Genomic DNA, 20,219 nt, shown 5'->3' with positions numbered 1-20,219 from the left:
AAGAACAGAGTGGATTTGGGGAACATTATTTCACTTCGGCTAGAGCACAAGAGGAGGAGTAGTGGGAGATAGGGCAGAAAAGGTAAGTTAGGGCTTTGTTGACCTTGAATAACATATTTTGGAATTTGGTCTTGATTTATTAGGCAGTGGACAGCAATCGCAGGTTTTTGATTCAAGCTCTTTTTCAAGGAGAGTAATAGTTTTGCCTGCAGGTACTTCTGCTGCCCTGCCTGAGCTGGGGTGGATTGCTCTCTGTCTGGGTTGAGAATACAACTGTGACTCCTAAAACAAGGCAACAAATGACATCCAAATATATCAAAAATATACCAGGGATATAAAATATTTGAACTACTGGCACTTACTAGAAAATGTATTCATGAAATGACTGAATTCAATACCTACCAAGGCTCTCCTAGCTCTCCATTCATTTGTATTCTCTCAATTCTCTCTACGGTCAAGGTATCAAAAAGCCAAGTATTGTTCCTGGATCCTATTTTTCTAGTTCTCCACAGAAACATCTTCACTGGGATAAGTAAGAATTAATGTTAGGTCTTCTGCCTTAGCAGGTAGCCAATAAAAAAAAATTCCAGCATTTCTTTCTTTTATTAAGCCATATTATCCACAGATGTTACTCAAATTCCTATGTAAAAGAACCCATTCCAATATTGGATGATTTTTTCCTGAGACAATAACAGCCATTTCACCAAAGAGGGGATATACAGATGACAAATAAGCACAGGAAAAGATGTTCAACCTCATTAGCCATTAGGGAAATGCAAACGAAAACCACAATGTGATATCACTACATACCTACCAGAATGACTTAAAAAAAAAAAGGGAAAACAGCAAATGATGGCAAGGATGTGGAGAAACTGGATCACACGTACGCATCATTGTTGGTGGGAATGTCAAATGGTACAGCCAATCTGGAAAACAGTCTGGCAGTTTCTTATAAAACTAAACCTGTGGGGCCGACTCCATGGCCAAGTGGTTAAGTTCACGGCGGCCCAGCGTTTCGCTGGTTTGGATCCTGGGCATGGACCTAGCACCGCTCATCAAGCCATGCTGAGGTGGTGTCCTACATAGCGGAGCCAGAAGGAGCTGCAACTAGAATATACAACTTTGTACTGGTGGGGCTTTGGGGAGAAGAAAAAGAAAAAAAAAGATTGGCAACAGATGTTAGCTCAGGTGCCAATCTTTAAAAAAAAAAACTAACCTAAACATGCAACTACCATATGACTCGGCAATTTCAGTCATGGGCCTTTATCTCAGATAAATGAAAAATTATGTTCACCAAACCTGTATATGACTGTTCATAGTAGCTTCACCCATAATTGCCAAAAACCGGAAATGACCCAAATGTTCTTCAATAAGTGAATGGTTAAACAAACTGTGATTCATCCATACCATGGAGTAATACTCAGCAATACAAAGGAATGAACTATGACTACATGCAACAGTCTGGATGAAGTTCCAGAGAATTACGCTGAAAGAAAAAAGCCAATCCTAAAAGGTTGATTCCATTTATATAACATTTTTGAGATGAAAAATTATAGTAAATAGAGAACAGACTAGTGGTTGTCCAGAATTAAGTAGAGGGTGTGGGGCAGAGGTATGTGGTTATAAAAGGGCAACATGAGGGAACCCTGTGGTGATGGAATTGTTCTGAATTTTGACTATGGTGGTGGTCACATGAACCTACACAAGTGATAAAATTTCATAGAATATGTAAATGAGTGCATGTAAAACTAGTCAAATCTAAATAAGGTGGGTGGATTGCATCAATGTCAATTTCCTGGTTGTGATATTGTACTACAGTTTTTTTATTTTTTTGAGGAAGATTAGCCCTAAGCTAACATCTGCTGCCAATCCTCCTCTTTTTGCTGAGGAAGACTGGCCCTGAGCTAACATCCGTGCCCATCCTCCTCTACTTTATATGTGGGACGCCTACCACAGCATGGCTTGCCAAGCAGTGCCATGTCCACACCTGGGATCCGAACCAGCGAACCCCTGGCTGCCGAAGCAGAACGTGTGCACTTAACTGCTGCGCCACCGGGCTGGCCCCTGTACTACAGTTATGTAAGGTGATACCATTGGGGGAAACTGGGTGAATGGTATACAGGAACTCCATTTCTTACAAATGCATGTGAATCTACAATTTTCTCAAAAGAAAAAGTGTTTTAAAAAGGGGAATATATGTTGGTTGCAGAACTGTATAAAATATTACTTAAATATAACGTTAGAAATTATTTTTGTCTTTTGTCGAGGATTTGGATGTTTTGTTCTGACAAGATTTTTACAAAGCGATAAAATTCATCACATTTCTAGTTTTAACTGCATCGTTAGGAAACAGAGAGCCCAACCTGGGGCAGCTACTTCTGCTTCTGCTATAGCGATTCTTAATCTTTTTTGGGGGTCAGAGTAACTTCTGAAAATTTGATGAAAACTATGTACAGAATCAATGAACATATAAAATTTTGTGCAGAACTTCAAGGAGTTTTATGAACCTCATGAAGCTTATCCAATGACCCCATGTTATTGTTCCGCTACTGCTATACTTTCAATATGGTGGTCAATGGCCTCATGTGGTTATTTAAAATTAAATAAAATTAAAAATTCAGTTCTTCAGGCACATTAGCCACATTTCAAGCACTCAATAGCCACAAGTGGCTTGTGGCTACATTTTGGACAGCACAGAGATAGAACTTTGTATCGCTGCAGAATGTTCTGTTGGACAGCATTGCTCTAGAACATTTAGGATAAGATTTACTTTATTTTTAAAAAATCAACTCCATCTACTTATAACTTCAAGAATACTTCAGTTGCATAAAGACCCTGTGTGGCCCATCTGTGTGCCTCCAAGGACCCCAGCATAAGAACTCTCTTTTTAGATGGGTTCTATTTTAACCATAAATGTCTTATTTTGTATTGGGTTTAGCCAAGGGACTAATTTAAATCCCCTTTGAATTGGGTAGGCGATAGATCCTAAATTTTTAACGTTTCAATTATTATATACAATGGCAGAAAACAGGGCTGGCACTTGCAGATAGGAAGAACTGTTTGAAGTGTATAAAGTATTTTTGGAGGAGAACCTAGATACAGATGAACAGATATTAGGAGATAGTCAAGAGTCAGGCTTATCTACATAATACCAAAACAGTTGGTTAAAAGTGGAATATTCAGTTGCTTCGTTCAACTAGTATCTTTTATTTATTTTAGTGTCATGTAAATATATATGATACTAACTGTGGCAAAGGGTTATTAAAATAGAAAGAGGGGAAGACCAAGATTTTAAATGCTGTGATGGGAAAATAAATAGCTGAGTTGAGTAACATTATAGATGTGTAGGCAGAAAGAACGTGGGGAACGTGTAAGGGAACTTGTGTCTTGCAAAGTAGCTTTCTGGTTCGCTGTAGTTTGTCAAGTATTTAGGAATAGAAGGTATTCATGCTTAAGTTGGTAGTCACTTACCAAAGCTCTGGTGATCTTTCTCTTATTAGAATAATTATATTCTTAAAATGTAAATCATCTTTGCCTTCCAGCCTTTCTCCTTCAGATATTGAAATCAACATTTTTCTTTTTTGAATTGAATTTTGTTTTCCACCTAAAGCTAGGTACACACTAGAATTATATTGAAGGTGTACTTTTCTCAGGGTCATTGTTTATTAGTTCCCTAAAAATTGAGTCAGATCTCAATTATAGATTCTAGTAGATGAGAAGCAGTGATATAGATAATATAAAAGGGCAGCTAATCAAAAAGACACTTGGAGTTCACTTTGAAATGCATTTTTCAGTACATTTTTATGTTATGTTTTACTCAGGCATTCCCTTCAGACCCATAAGAGGTGACTCTGAAGTAGCTTGAGTGATCAAAGAAAGTTAGCCTGAGATTTAAACACTGCCAGTGGACTAGCTGCCTGCAAATAATTAAGTTAATGGCAGAACTTAGCATATTTATATTCTGTATATCACCTTACTCCCATGAGCATGTAATCATTAAAGACAATCTATGGACTCACTGGTCTTATTCATTCTGGGAATTTTTTCATATCTTCAAGGTGCTTGGTTTTAAAGTAATCAATTAGATTGATTTTTGTTTTATTCAAATCTATTTGGCTGACCTTGACAAACTGAGTATTTTGGTGTTCTCTTAATTGAAAGAGTTGCCATATGGTGTCAGAAGACATTGAAAATTGTAATTCAGATGCCAATATAGCATGTTACTGTTTAAATATGCTTGAGACAAGTACCAAGGTGTTTGGATTAGCCACAAAAATGCTCAACATGCCCTCTGCTGGGCCTTTTTTTATATGGTTGGAACAGAAAAATGCTGTGTCATCTGGTTGTGCAGTGGGTTGAGAAAAGGAATTCCACTACAACTATCACATGTGATGAAGAAGCCCGAAATACCAATTCACAAGTCTTTCTGGCACGGATAATTCTGGCTTACTTAGCTAGTTTCAAAAGGAAGATTTAAATGCTATCTAGACCCAAAGAAACTAAAACTTTATTATGTGCTTAGGAACTCCCCTGTGTGTTATGAAATAAGATAATCGTATTGTCAGGTAATCTCTCCATCAATATGTAAACCAACTAATAATGCTACCATTATTACACTATTATGTAATTATTACATTATTATGTAAACCACTAAATAATTCTGCCATAAGAGGATATCTGTGAAGAGGTGGATTTTGATTGAAGATTTTTGCAGGGTTTGCAAAGATGCATTTCCACCCCCTGCCCCCATCCCCGGGTTTTATCTGAGGCTTAATCCTATAAATCAGCACGTATTCCTATAAATTAAGTGGATGTTTTGCTTGTGGAGAAAAATGGGGAATTAGATTCAGTGTTTTCTTTAGCAAAAATTATTTATATATTTTTCTTGGATCAAAATATTCCTTAACATCCTGTGTGATAATGTAACAAATATCCAGCAAGTATCTTCCCAACAACTTCCTTCACAGTCAAATGGTTGTATACAGTTCAGTTGCATAAATTGTACACATAGCCACATTTTAGTTGACCACATATTCCTGTTCACAGCTTCAGAAGAAGCAAGTTATGAAACTAGAGGGGCTCTAGAGAGATTTATTGTTTTGCCTCTCCCCAGCACCAATTGGCAGTCAAAGAATAGAACTGGAGGGCTGGCCCTGTGGCCAAGTAGTTAACTTCACGTGCTCAGCGGCCCAGGGTTTTTCTGGTTTGGATCCTGGCTGTGGACACAGCACCGCTCATCAAGCCATGCTGAGGCAGCTTCCCACATATCACAACCAGAAGGACCTACAACTAGAATACATGACTATGTACTGGTGGGGGGGGGCTTCGAGGTGAAGAAGAAGAAAAAAAGAAGGTTGGCAACAGATGTTAGCTCAAGTGCCAATCTTTTAAAAAAAAAACGGCCAGAATATAGCTGGCTATTTTCTTTATGAATTTCTCTCTAAAGCACCAAGATCAGTTTTTCATACCCCAGGAGTCTGAAAGGTTTTCGTTTTATCAAACTGAAAATTCTTCTGGACTCATTTAAGTCAATGCCCTCAATTAATCATTGTTCTCTGAGTTTTCTAAAACATCGACTTCAATTGCTTACATCATTAGCAAAATAAGTAATACCAGGTGCAAAACTAATACTTGGAACACTATAAATTTGCCTTTTGGTGTGTATTAGTCTTCACAGCTTTCCTTTTATTATGGATGTTAGTGGTGTGTCACAGACAAGGGTGAATCTGACTCAAGGACAGGAAACAAATATATTAAAGGAATTGAGATTATCTATTTTTCTCATATTTCAGTAGAACATGAGACTTTACTGTTTAGCCTCTCAGAGATCAGAATACAATCTATGCAGTAATTAAATTTATCTGAAAGTAAATTTAAGACAGTGGGTTTGTTATTGGTTTTTTCCATTTTGTCTGGCTGAAGGCAAAGAAGTCTTGAATTACCATTCTACTTCGGGTAATATTCTCTTTCTCTAAAGTGCAAATAGGGTATGTGATTTGAGAAGACATTTAAAAAATATACTATCTCTAAGATCTTACTGTAAGGAAATGGAAATATTCTCATAAGAAGTTATAGCATAAAAACATCCCTAATGAATGTCAAAAATGCACAAAACACCACCACTTCATGGTTTTAAAATGTAATTACAGGTTAAGGGCATAGGTCAGTTAAATGGAAGCCTAAAGTACCAGATATGTAAGATAGTACTGCTTGAAGGAGACATGTTTTGTCAGTGCTGACCACTTTGCTAACATATTAAGTATTCACAGAGTGAGGATTAGCGGGCTGTGGACATCTGTTTCTTCAGAGAAGTATTAGTAGGATATCCAATAGTTTAAACCATTTTCACAAATGAACAATGTGGATATTCTTTTAGATTTAACTTTTTTCATTGCCAGAACTATCGTCCAAGCACAAAGAATAAAGAAAATAGAATTCTACTTTCATGATGAAATTATTTTGGAAATAGAAGTAAAAGTTTACTAAATCAGACTTGCTTGAAGTTGGCCAGTTCGATAATTGAAGTACAGAGTAGAGTAATATTTCACTATTTTGGAGAAAGGCTAGGACTTATTCCATGATGAAAGGAAATTCATCGTGTATATAAGTTCCACACTGGGAACAGTAACCTTACACCGGAAAACCAATTTCTGTAGTGCCTGAGGAAGTATTTATTTGCATAAAATTAACTGGACTATTAATTAAAATCATTTACATTGTCCTTTGAAGATTTCTATATTTCATTAGCTTTGATTACATTACTGTATATGTCTGAAAAATGTTTTAAAAATCCCCTCCCATAGTTCAGAGATTTCCTGTCAGATAGGCATTCCTCTTGAAGTTTTAACAAAATACAAAATGCAGCTTTATTATTTTCAAGTAATACAATAACACAAATGAATTGCTACTAAAATGATGCCAAAGAGAAGCACTGTTGGATATCCTTTAGTGAATAGGCAAAGATTGTTTGCAGGAAAAATAGTTGCTTTTATGTACTGCTTAAAAAGAGTGTCTATTCTCTGAAGGCAGTTAATCATCTCCCCACTCCTCTAAGTGCCGACCCTACATTTTTAACTTAGACTAAACACTGGTGAATTAACGAGGTTTTTATTATACTTCACCCAAATTCACATAGTAGGATGCAGACCACTGCATCTACAATAGTTTATGTAAATGAGTGAAAGAGTAATATTAATTCCACAAAATTGTGCAGTGAAACAAGACCTGAACTAGAATCTGGTTCCTTCGCTGCATGACCCTGTGTGGCTGTAAGCACTCTGTGTAGGTGTGTGGATCACTGCTGGTAATCGAGGCAGTTCCTATTGCCAGAACTTTATATAGAAGCAGCCTAACAAAGAAGTCATGTCCTCGACTGCCAGCTGAAGGTGAGACACCAAATAGCTTCAGGGACAGGCGCGAGAGATAAAAAGAACGCTCTGTTAACATGTTCTTTAAATGCCAGCAAAGCTGTCACTGGGCTGAGGAACCCCAACTTTTCTAGTGATACCACACTCCATTGGCTTTAGATAGAATTCTGAAGTAGGTAATATTTATTTGGGAGATCATATACTCCCCTTTTCAGCCACATTCCTTCATTCCTACATTCATTCTTCAATGAGGGCCTAGTGTCAGTCAGTCACCGTCCGAAGTATGCATACTGAAATGAATGAAACAAGGTGTGTGGATCTCCAGCAGTCTAGTACTGCTTCCTATCTGCTGTTTTGCACTCAAGTCACTATCAACGAATTAATCCCTGCTATGGCATCAGTTGTTAAGGTTAAGATGTTGCCTTTCCCAGGACCATGTGCCCTTTAAACAGGGACTCAGAGCCCCTGTAGCTTTTTTTTCCTTCTAAGATTGGCACCTGAGCAAACATCTGTTGCCAATCTTTCTTTCTTCTTCTTCTTCTTCTCCCCAAAGCCCCCAGGACATAGTTGTATATTTTTAGTTGTGGGTCCTTCTAGTTGTGGCATGTGGGACACTGCCTCAGCATGGCTTGATGAGTGCTGCCGTGTCTGTGCCCAGGATCCGAACTGGTGAAACCCTGGGCGCGCGAACTTAACCACTCGGCCACGGGCCGGCCCCCCCATAGCTTTTAAAACCCAAAGGAATACTCCTTTAATCACAGATGAAATTCCGGACACTATATCATAGAGAGGAGGATATTGTTGGGGAGGGGGTTTCCTGAGACCCAACAAATCACATCACACAGGTGATTGGTTCCCAAATCCTTCTCCAAGACACAAAACGGAAAGTCGTTCTCAAAAAGCAAAAGGAATGCCCTCTCCCGATCAACAGAAAAAAAAAAGATTTCAGTGGTAAGAAGCATTGAAATTCGAATTCTACCCTAAGTAAAAAAGCCGGAAAGTCAATACCGCTGATTGGGAATTGCATGGATGATGTAAAGTAAGTAGGAGACAACTGCGGGTGGTGGGCCGTCTGACATCCTATATGGTTCAAGGGCGCACAGCGAGGAACAACATGTGAAAGGCAGAGGGAGGCGTATTTTGGCGTAGTTTGAAAAATAACGTTCTAAAAACTGAAGCTGTTCAGTAATGAATTGAACTGCCTTGTGAGATGATGAGTTCTCTGTCACTGAAGTGCTCAAGCAGTAAATAGATAGCCGCCAGACAGGGATTTAGTTGCAGGAATTCCTGAAGTACATGAAAGATTTATATACTTTTATGTTTAGTCTATGAAGCTATTAGTCTATGATCATTAGGAATCCAGGAAAAACACAAGAATACATAAAAATAGGCAAAAAGTAAATTAACATGACCTAAGCTATGTATATAAGTGTTGAATGGCTGCTAAGTAAAGGAGAGAATAGACTAAACTATTAGCCAAGAAAGGCTTCTAATGGGGCCGGCCTGGCAGCATAGTGGTTAAAGTTCGTGTGCTCTGCTTTGGCGGCCCGGAGTTCGCAGGTTTGGATCTTGGATGTGGACCTACCACTGCTCATCAAGCCATGCTGTGGCAGCATCCCACGTAAAATAGAAGATTGGCACAGATGTTAGCTCAGTGCCAATCTTCCTCACAGGACAAAAAAAGAAAGGCTTCTAATAAGATAAATTTTGCCCAATATTTTAAAGTGAGAAAGAGGCATGGATAATTGAATAGGGAGAATGAACCAAGAAGGGGGATGACTTCATCAGCCTCATCTTACTACTACCATTTTTTTTGCCTACTGTAGAATAAGCACCATGCTAAGCGCTTTCTTTACATGTTATCTCATTTAATCTTTACAACCACCTGATAAAGTAGTACGACCAGTATCCCCATTTTGCAGATGAGATGACTAAGGTGAGAAGACTGAAATTCAGAGAGGTTAAATAACTTCTCCAAGATCACACAGCTAGAAAATAAACAGTAGATCTGGGATTCAACTTCGGGTCTGTCTCCCTACAAAGCCAGTGCCCTGAATCACTATTATATTCCACTGCTCCTCATAGAAGCCATGTCGTATGCTTGAAGGCTCAGAGAAAGAGAGATGAAGGGTGAAACTAGGGAGGCAAGATGAAGAGTTGGCCTTTAGTCAATATTTCTTTAATGAATAAGTAAACCCTGGCTTTTTAGATGAAAAAAACCCACATATTTTTATGTCTTCTTTTATTTCCGTGTTAGAAAACCAATTGTCAGCTAGAGCTTTCTCTCCTTGAGAGCTTTCCTCTGCCACTGCAGAGCTTCCCGTGGCCAGGCTATGATATGTAAACAAGAACGACTACACCCCAGGGCTTTATACCCTAGGGTTTAACCTCAACTCTTGTTTCCCAAGTGGGTGAGGGATCATGTGGTAATATGCAACAGGTTAGAGCCCTAGTATTTCTCTTTAGGCCTTCTTTAAGGTTCCCTCGTTGAACTAAAGGGTTGCAGTTTGCAGGGGAGAAAAAATGCATTCTTGGTGAAATGGTCAGAGAAACCATACATCTTCCTTTAGCCAAAATGCAACTTACTCCTCTCTCCATCTGAGTTCTGTTCCAAGAATTCTCCACAAAGGACCTTCGGTAAATGTGGCCTTTTTGCATATCCTGGCTTTTTGACAAGGCTAATTTTCTAAGAGCATTTGCCTGTATGGTTGGAATGGTAGTAAATTTCTCAGAATTAACCACTGTGGCCTCCAACTGCAGCTAATCTTACTATACATAAGTTACTGAGCATTTAGATGTTGGTTATATCCTATATGAGGCTAATAAAAATAATCAGTGAAAAAATCATTTTGACAAATGGTTATTTAGTCCATGTAGACATTTTTAGAGCTAGAATAATGTCAAACATCCTATTTCACTGATTCTATACTCCTCCTCCTCGCCCTCCACCTCCTCTACTGAATTGACTGCTTTGAGGAAAAGAACTCAACTTACATTTTCATTGAGAAGCTAAAAATATACGCAAGGAAATGTAGACTGTATTGAATGCAGTTCTGGAATGCAGGGCTTCCAGGCATTTAATGATTGCAATTTTGACATCCTAAGGCCTTGACTAGGTTTCTGCCAGTGTTTACTAAAATCCTAATCTCTTCATGCAGAGATAGGTAATTAGCATTAGTCATAACAGATCATTTCCCAGAACATTTGATTTATTAAAATGGCCCAAAATAATTTTGTCATGTGCTCTTTCTTTATAATGATTTCATATTTTTATGCAACATCCTCCAAATACCCAGGTAACAATCAACTCAAGCCCCAACTTGCACCTGATTTAAGACTTAAAAGTAGGTCCATTTGGGGGGCTGGCCCCGTGGCCGAGTGGTTAAATTCGCGCCCTCCGCTGCAGGTGGCCCAGTGTTTCATTGGTTCGAATCCTGGGCGCGGACATGGCACTGCTCATCAAGCCATGCTGGGGCGGTGTCCCACATGCCACAACTAGAAGGACCCACAACGAAGAATATACAACTATGTACTGGGGGGCTTTGGGGAGAAAAAGGAAAAAAATTAAATCTTTAAAAAAATTTTTAAAAAAAGTAGGTTCATTTGGAACTTTAGGACTGGTTAGTTTTACATTCAGGTCATTCAGCACCTACTACCTTCCACGGTAATCCCCCTCCCTGCCCAAACATTAACACGTCCCTCCTTCAGCCTTGTAATCTACAGTCACAGCTCTAGGACCCTCCTGATCTAAATGATTCCATATTTTCATCTCTAGCCTATTCAGCTCTGCCCTTCTCAGTGCCTTTAAGAGTGCCTGCTCTCTTGTGAATAATTCTCTTATGTTTGTATACACTGCCAGGCATCTACACTGATAAACCAAGTCCTATACTTGTGTGAGACAACTTTATTCCAGAATTTAGTGTGAAACCCTTACACTAATGCCCCCTGGTCTCACGTTCATGTCATCTTTAGTTATTGCCCCAATAGAAGCTAATTTGGTTAATAGTCATTTCTGAGCTCCCCTCTCCATACTGCTCATTACTTTCTTCTTTCACTGCTCCCCTCCCAAAAGTTTCCACTGTCTTCTAGATCTCTGGTTACATGATACATGTTTAACTGGTAAAATTCTCTCATTTTCTTTTCACTGAGGGTTACACTAAAGCTTATGATTTTCCTTATGGTGCCTGACCCATCTTACCCATGAGGACACCACTTCTCCTTCACTTACTTTCAGTAGAGGCTTCTCTACCTTCTGTACCCAACATATTTCAGGGCCACAAAGGGTCTCCTCACTCCCACATGGTTGTTTCCAGACCACTTTTCCCCCAACCTCATGAAACCTCGTGCTTCTTGGAGATTCATGGCAGTCAAGAGACTCACGACACTTGGTTCTACCACACTCTATTCCTTCCCTCCCTGTTTGGTCATCGACCAACCTCCCAGTCATTCCCCTACATATATGAAGACTTTGTCACTTGGATCACAGTCATCTTCTCCACCCTAAGTCCTTCCATCATCCAAGACTTTCACCTCATTGTGATTCAACTTTCTGATTGCCTACCCTGTAACTCTCTCTTTTATACTCCCACTACTGATCTCTGACTTGTCTGCTATCATCTTCTATGACTTTAACATCCATGTTGATGACCATTCCAACATCCTGACCTCATAATTTCTTAATTTCTTCAGCTCCAATAACCTTAACACTTCTATTATAGTGCTTTTCATATTCTGCCTTCTACTAGTTGTATAAATATTGGTTCTCCCTACTCCATTTTTCTCCTTGAGGGCAATGATCATGTTTTTCTACCATTTTCGTACAGTGCCTTGCATAGTATATGCTTAGTAGAGAGGTAATATCATGTATTGACTAAAAGCATGGACTCTGGAGTCAGGATATTCGGATTCAAAGCCTAGTTTTGCAACCTACTAGCTGTATGACCTTGGGGAAGTTAACCAACCTCTCTATGCCTCAGTTTCCTTATACATTAAGTGGGGATGCTAACACGTACCTCATGGAGTTGTTGAAAGGACTACACTTAGGTGAATAGAATACTTACTATTAACAAGAGCCTTCATAAAGGGCAAGGAAAAGCAGATTTTAACAGGAATTAGGTGCAATATTGAAAGAAAAAAAGAGCTACAATTATTAGGAATAACGATACTGAGAGACAGTCATTTAAAATAGAAATTGAAAGCAAGAGAATTATTAAGCAAATTTTCATTTCCCTTTATTTGTACTTTCCACTGAGGAGATGCCAATGTATTGATTATTGCCAGAGACTGGTTTTATTTGACACAGGGTGTCACTATCATTGTATGGCGGAGTCATTAGGTCACAATGAGAATATATATTATTAAAAATTTGAATAAAAATGTGATATACCTCTAAAAATCTAAAACGTTATAACTAACAGTATTATATTGTTAAACATTTATGTGATCATGGCAGGTTCTGCACATAGGTGGGAAAGGTTGTTGCCTACATGATGTGATGAGGGATGCTTTGAAATACGATTTCCCAAAATTTACTGTTCCACAGTTCTGTCAAAGATCCTATTATCACCAGTTTGAAATCGGCTTTATACACTTAAGTCATGTTTCCAGGTGCAACCAGTAAAGTTCCCCCTGGGCTACCTTATCAAAGTGGCTCCTGCATATCTAACAATTCCCTAAATGAGGAGGACATAGGACTTGCAAGTGAGATCAAAATGCATATCATTTATTTACGTGAAGTCCTTGCTGTCTAGGGAAGTTAGGCCTGAATGATGGTAGAGGGGTAGCTGGAGTAAGAGGACTCAAGAACCAAGGATTGCTGAAAAGCGAGGGAAAGAGTACTTAAGAGGAACTAGCCTATTTTATACAATCCTGCTCAGGCATTTCTCTGTATTTACACACACATGTGTGCACACATTCTTTCCTAATAGTTATCAATAATTTGGGGGGAATCAATGTCCTAGCAGTAAATCATAATATAATAAATAAAACATAAAATGTAAGGGGAAGAGGCCAAGAGTTAAGCAAAGAATACGTTAATGAACAAAAAGCACATTTAGACTCTGACAAAATAGTCCTTGATTTTAAAATGGAGAAAAGGGAGATAAAATGTACTTTAAAGAGTTCATAGTGAGTTTACTTTTCTTTTTTTCTAAAAACCAGCATTCAGAGGTTATCTTTGTTTACTATATCTTTGACTTCTTTATAAAACTATAAACTCTTAAGCAGTTGTGTACATATGTGCCTGTATGGCAGTGGGGGTGCATGGGTTGGTGGCAGACAGAGATAGAGAGAGAGGCACTTGGGAACTTTGTGAGAGTATGAGAGAGAGAGAGACTAAAATCCTGTTATTGTAAGCCAGGTTATATCAAGCCTTGTGATTTTTTCAGTTTCATGAATTCCAAACATAGCCTGGGTATTTTCCAGACCTAACATGTTATGTGCTTGTTAGTACATCTCATGATCATACCAGTTTTTAAAATAACCGTCATTCTTTTTTTTTCTTTTTTTGAGGAAGATTAGCCCTGAGTTAACTGCTGCCAATCCTCGTCTTTTCGCTGAGGAAGACCAGCCCTGAGCTAACATCCATGCCCATCTTCCTCCTCTACTTTATATGTGGGACGCCTACAAAAGCATGGCGTGCCAAGCAGTGCCATGTCCACACCTGGGATCCGAACCGGTGAACCCCAGGCCGCCAAAGCTGAACATGCGCACTAACTGCTGCGTCACTGAGGCCACCCCATATCTGTCATTCTTTATTTAACTTACAGTACAATGTGATTGATTGTTAAATATTTTGCTTATAAACCTGTCTTTTTTGCCTATGTTTTTCTATTTTCTATCTGTCTCTACATTTATTATTATTTCCTATTTACCATGGCACTTCATCTTGTTTTAATAAACAGTTTTTTCAATTTGTCAAGATGCTTTCAAATTTTGTCTTACAACTTGACACTCAAGTTGAAGTCATATGTACAAGCAACAAAAATGTTTTCAATTCTTTTCCAGGGCAACAACAAAATTATATCCAAAAAAACCCCTGTCCCTTTAACCTATTGTTTCTGTAAATCACTTTATTAGTTCTTCTCAGCTGACAGTAAACTATTGGATTTCTTCTTTGGGCCATATTCTACAATAGTGAATATAACTGCATCTAGATTCATCTACACACACACATATATATACATATACATTTATTTCTAGCTTACCACCACTGGAGCCCTAGACAATGAAATAAGACCACTGGAAAGAATTAAGAGATACAATTAAATATAAAATACGAGGCAAAACTTTGTGGAGAAAATGACCATTTATCTTGAAAAGTCAAGAGACTCAATGGACAAACTATTGAAATGAATGATTCAGCGAGGTGATCAGATGCAAGATCCACATCAATAATGATGCAAGATCAGTATCAATAGCTTCTTGAGCTATCAGCAATAACTATGGTCATCGAAGTATTGTCTGTAAAAGTGCGGAGATGAAACCAACTCAAATGTTCATTACATAGGGGAGTGCTTAAATAAATTATGTGTACCCGGTATGAAAAATTATGCAGTTGTTAAAAGAATGAGTTAGATTTAAATGTAAATTTGTTAACATAGAATTACCTCCAATTCCTACTGTTGAGTAGCAAAAGCAAGCTATAGAATAACTTCGTTAATGTTAAAAGTAAAACACAAGTTTACTAAGTATTTTCTATAGGTATATATATGTGAAAATTAATAGGAAAAGTCTGAAAGGTCACCTACTGAATGAGTAGCGATAGTTCTCTCTCGGGAGAGGACTGAGATGGAGGGTGCTAGTCAAGGGAGACTTTATATTTTTAGTGGTTTTTTTTTAAGAGAAAGTATAACTTGTATAGGTAAAAATAAAAACAATTTTAAAATGCAATAGTTTGCTGAATTCACCTTATCAACTTCATTTAAACTTATTCATCTTTTCATATATAAAAGGAAATTGCTTTCTAGTTTCTTAAACTTTATTCATTCAACTAGTGAAGACCGTGCACTATGCTCAGGACAATGAATACAATGGCAAGCATGACAAACATGGACTCTGCCCTCCGGGAACTTACATGCAAGTGGGAGAGACAGATAAAAAGCAAATAAAATAATTACACATTATGAAAGATTTAAACAGAAATGAGCAGTGGGTTTTGATGGGAAATAATGTGGTCGAGGGAGACTTCTATTATTATTAGAAGAGACATTTATTTATTTTATTTTTTTGAGGAAGATCAGCCCCCAGCTAATCCACACCCATCTTCCTCTACTTTTTTATATGTGGGACGCCTGCCACACCATGGCTTGATGAGCGGTGCCATGTCCGCACCTGGGATCCGAACCAGCGGACCCCAGGCCGCCAAGGCAGAACCTGCGCACTTAACCGCTCGCTGCACCACCGGGCCGGCCCTGACACATTTAAACTAGGATTTGGAGGACCTGTTATGTGTGATAGTAATGGTAGTGAAGGGGAGAAAAGCAAGCAAAAAGGGTCTCATACAGAAAAAGTTTTGGGGTGGCCCAGTGGCACAGCAGTTAAGTTCGGATGTTCCGCTTTGGCAGCCTGGGGTTCGCCAGTTTGGATCCCGGGTGCAGACATGGCCCTGCTCATCAAGCCATGCTGTGGTGGCATCCCACATATGAAGTGGAGGAAGATGGGCACGGATGTTAGCTCAGGGCCAGTCTTCCTCAGCAAAAAGAGGAGGATTGGCAGGAGATGTTAGCTCAGGGCTAATCTTCCTCAAAAAGAAAAATTAAAAAGATAAATAAAAGGGGCAATGTTGTAGTTTAAAAAACGTTTTTGATCACGTATCCTTGATTATATTGAAAGTATATATTGGATGGCAAATGTAACTGCCTTGTTTTTCAAACTCTGCTCACAGATGTGTATTCAAATGACTGTGTGCGTGCCTTTTGGTAAGATTTACTGTAACTGATCTTTGGCAAATCTTTTAAATTCAGTGGCTGGGTACCTACATTCCACTAGATATTGGCCCCTACCGCATGTTGCAAAGCAAGTTTTGAAAACAGGACTGCTATTTATTTGCTAATGTTTATACTTTAAAAATAGCAGGGGAGTGAACAGGCAGAATGTGACTGTCCACGTAAAAGGAAACCTAGTGTACCTAGAATCTCTAAGTCAAAACATAAAGGAAGTAGTTTCCTTAGAACAGGTCTAATTTCTAATTTTCCTCAGAAACCTGCCTCATTTTATTTCTACAAAAATAAGTCACCTGTAAAAATATGGGAACATGCAGGGAGTGCTTATGAAGTGCTTTTAACTTCAAAAGAAAAAATGTGAATGCCTGAGTCCTGGCAATGTCCAGGATATGTTACAAAAGGTAGCAAGTAGAATTTTGTACATTTACGATAATTTTGTACCGCTGAAAGACCATCGGATCTGGTTTTTCTATACTCAGAGAAACAAGCAGCTTGTTTTTCTCACATTAGTACTAATTGGCCATATTGTATGTATTACAACCTGGAATATTCTAGTCACTCTACTATTCTTAACACAAATTTAATTTTCTCTCTTTTACAATTCTGAAATCTATTTAATATAATTTACATTACTTTTCTCAGAGGCCAACTTTGGTGGTGATAACACCAATTATCCTGATATTGTGTTCTATCATCTCTTATCCTGTTTGAGATTATCATCATTGTTTTTTCTTTGGCCAAGTCTGGGCCAAAAATATAGAAAAAGTGGGTCAGAAGTCTACCTCATCACTGGTTTAAAAGCCATTTATTTGGCAAGTGGCATTTTTTACAAAACAAAATAAAAACAGTAATTCCCAGAAGTAAATTTCTTTACAAAGTTAATAAATTAGATGATTATATTTCCTTAAGAAGACATGAGTAAACATTTCTAAGGGAAATCTTTACTTTTGATGTGATTTCGGCATTATCCCATTTCTGCCATACCCTTTTCAATGTATAATGTTTCTTACAGAGTAGTTTTATATGTATTAATCCCACAGATTCAAATTTCACACGCGTACAGCAGATAGCTGAATTCTCATTTCTGTAAACATTTTGCACACTTACAATATGCTACTGTTTAATCATAATAATGAATCAGTTTTGCAGCTACCACATATTCAATACATACAGCCCTTTTTGCATGAGAAAATGAATCCAACTGAAACATACAAATTAACCATGAAATTAAAATATTTACTTTTTTAATGTTTAGAGGTAAAGGCACATTTTATTAAAAAGCAATTACATAATAGTCACTGAGAAAACTAATGCAGCTAAGAAAATTGTGAAAGAAAATAGGAACCACTTCGTGAATTGATTTTGTCCTTGGAACAAATTAATTACAAATATTACTATTGTAAAGTAATTCCAAGTAGTGCTGGGCCAGAAAATTTAAAGTAAAATTGTTTTTACAACCTCATTGCCAGATCCTAGAGTAATTCTAGATGGAAATACCATTTTAAGATAAACAAAGACATTAACTCTCTTTGGGAATTCTTACTTACCGAAATTTGCCATCTGTATCGTCTGGTTTCCAGCCTCTGGACTGTTGTAAATCACAACAGCATCAGCATTTCTTCTGCCCGCTGTTTGAATTTTTTCCGAAAATGTACAGTTACCTCTTTCTATCAGCGCAATCCAGGGCTGCTTCGTATTAGTAAACTCAGTGTTGTAGTCACAAGCTTGGTAGTTATTGTTCTTAGGGATGCCCACCACTCCCATAGCATTAGCCACTGGTGAGGCTAATCCATAAACACCACATTCACACATCTCTATTGTAGTGTAGTTGCTGGTTTCATTGTAATAAGCTACAGTCACATAGGCATTCATTGAAAAAGACACTGTGATTTTAAATAAAAAGGTAAAAAGTATAAGCAGCCAAAAAAACCTGGACTTATTCTCCTGGTTCATTGCTCGTTCATTTGAGCATACAATTTAAGATGTCTGCTGATATTTCCAACTATCAGTCACCATTTGTCCACTCAGGTCCCTGCTAAGCAAAAGTCTGAAATTTCAGTTGCTAGTCGGTAACTGATCTCACCTCTAGCAACATAAGCTCTGAATACATCAGCTCTATTTCGCTTTAGTTATCTACATTCCCCTTTGCCTGCCCCTCCTCCAACTGTACACACGCATATCTCAATCAGGACTACCTTAGCAATAAATCACACCATCAACTTTATTCTACATGTCAACTTATCAGGATTGGATGACTTCCTGCACTGACATTTTTTTCTTCTTATTGTTTCAGCTAACGCACTTTCATAAACATGGAGTGGATTGGAATGAGGAACTGGACTCTTGGGGATGCCACGTGACAAGGCGGAAAGTCACCTCTCTCAGAATATCTAAAGCACCAAACTGGTTTTCCAAGCCCTGCTGAAATATGCTGTCAACCAGTTCAGCCAGGAGGAAGTTAAGATCCATAATTTTAATTGTTATGGCATTAGTAGAATTGATTCTACAGCTTTTTTTCCTCTTATTTCTTTGTGGAATTTTTCTTAACATGCTCCCCAGGGAGTATCTTCTGCCACCTTGTTTACTCATTGAAAAGTAAACATATTTCAGTGGCTAGAGATCCTTTCCAGTATAGTGCCTTGCCCATGGTAGGCACTCAAATATTTGTTGATTGACTGATATCTATGAATTGCTGCCTTCCATTAATTTTTTTTTTTTGAGGAAGATTAGCCCTGAGCTAACTGCTGCCAATCCTCCTCGTTTTGCTGAGGAAGACTGGCCCTGAGCTAATCATCCATGCCCATCTTCCTCCACTTTATATGTGGGATGCCTACCACAGTATGGCTTGCCAAGCAGTGCCGTGTCTGTACCGGAGATCCTGGCGGGTGAACCCTGGGCCACCAAAGCTGAACGTGTGACCTTAACTGCTGTGCCACCAGGCCGGCCCCTGCCTTCCATTAATTTTTATGCCCCATGTGTCATACTCTAACAAAAGACTTTTCAAGGTGTAATTTTTTTGTGTGTGAGGAAGATTGGCCCTGAGCTAACATCTGTTGCCAATCTTCCTCTATTTTATGTGGCATGCCACCATGGCGTGGCTTGACAAATGGTGCTAGGTCTGTGTCTGGGATCCGAACCTGCGAACCCTGGGCCACCAAAGTGGAGCACGTGAACTTAACCACTATGCCACTGGGCCGGCCCCTCAAGGTGTAATTTTTAACACTTAGAATTGTTAATTCTAGTTCTTTCAAATATATAGACAGATTTATTTATTTCATTGCTTCCTTTATTATAAACTGTTTTTAGTCAGGAGTACACTGGACACTAGCAGCACTCGGACGTATATTGCTATGGGGTCAACTGATCTGGGCAAGTCGCTGGGATAGAGAGATTGCAGTGTGTGCCAAGGGCTGGAGAAGGAGCAGATGAATGGACAACAAAGACAAACAGAGATATCAGGAGTCTGATTGGGCCAAGAGTCAGCAAACTAGACAAACAGGCATCAGGCTGTCAGAGAAGCAGAAAGGCACCAGGTCAAAGGGAAGGCAGGCATAAAGGTAGTCCAAAGTCCAAGGAACGTAGTCTGAATCAGAAGACTATTAGAGATGAGGGGCAGGACAATAGAAAATAGGAAAATGGGAGACATTGTTGAAGGAAATGATTAATGAAGCTATTTCTTCCCCCTACTTCTCGTCTATTCTTAGGCATCTGAGATATTAGCATTGGAGTGGACTCTGCAGGTGGGAACCAACAGTTACCACCAGTCAGCAGAAGGGAGGAGTTCATGGAATCTGCACTAGAACCTGATAAATAAGTCTCAACAGATGCATAATACAAATACAAACCTTTCTATCATATTATAGCTGCTGATTATTCATCTGTGTATCCCCTCCCCAACAGTACCTGGTAT

General features: G+C 38.6%; 1 protein-coding gene across 1 annotated transcript in view; it reads right to left on the bottom strand.

The window, feature by feature from the left end:
- RNF128 (ring finger protein 128) overlaps window positions 1–18,621 on the bottom strand; it is a 79,851-nt gene extending 61,230 nt beyond the window's left edge. Inside the window, exon 1 of the mRNA XM_070606143.1 lies at window positions 17,857–18,621. Within this exon, the coding sequence (XP_070462244.1) occupies window positions 17,857–18,262 (406 nt within the window). The 5' untranslated portion in view covers window positions 18,263–18,621. The remainder of the gene's footprint in view (window positions 1–17,856) is intronic.
- Between the last annotated feature and the right edge of the window lie 1,598 nt (window positions 18,622–20,219).

This window comes from Equus przewalskii, chromosome X, assembly GCF_037783145.1.
Source record: "Equus przewalskii isolate Varuska chromosome X, EquPr2, whole genome shotgun sequence".
Taxonomy (NCBI): domain Eukaryota; kingdom Metazoa; phylum Chordata; class Mammalia; order Perissodactyla; family Equidae; genus Equus; species Equus przewalskii.
Note: the sequence above shows the minus strand (reverse complement) of the source record. Positions and strands in the feature narration are given on the sequence as shown.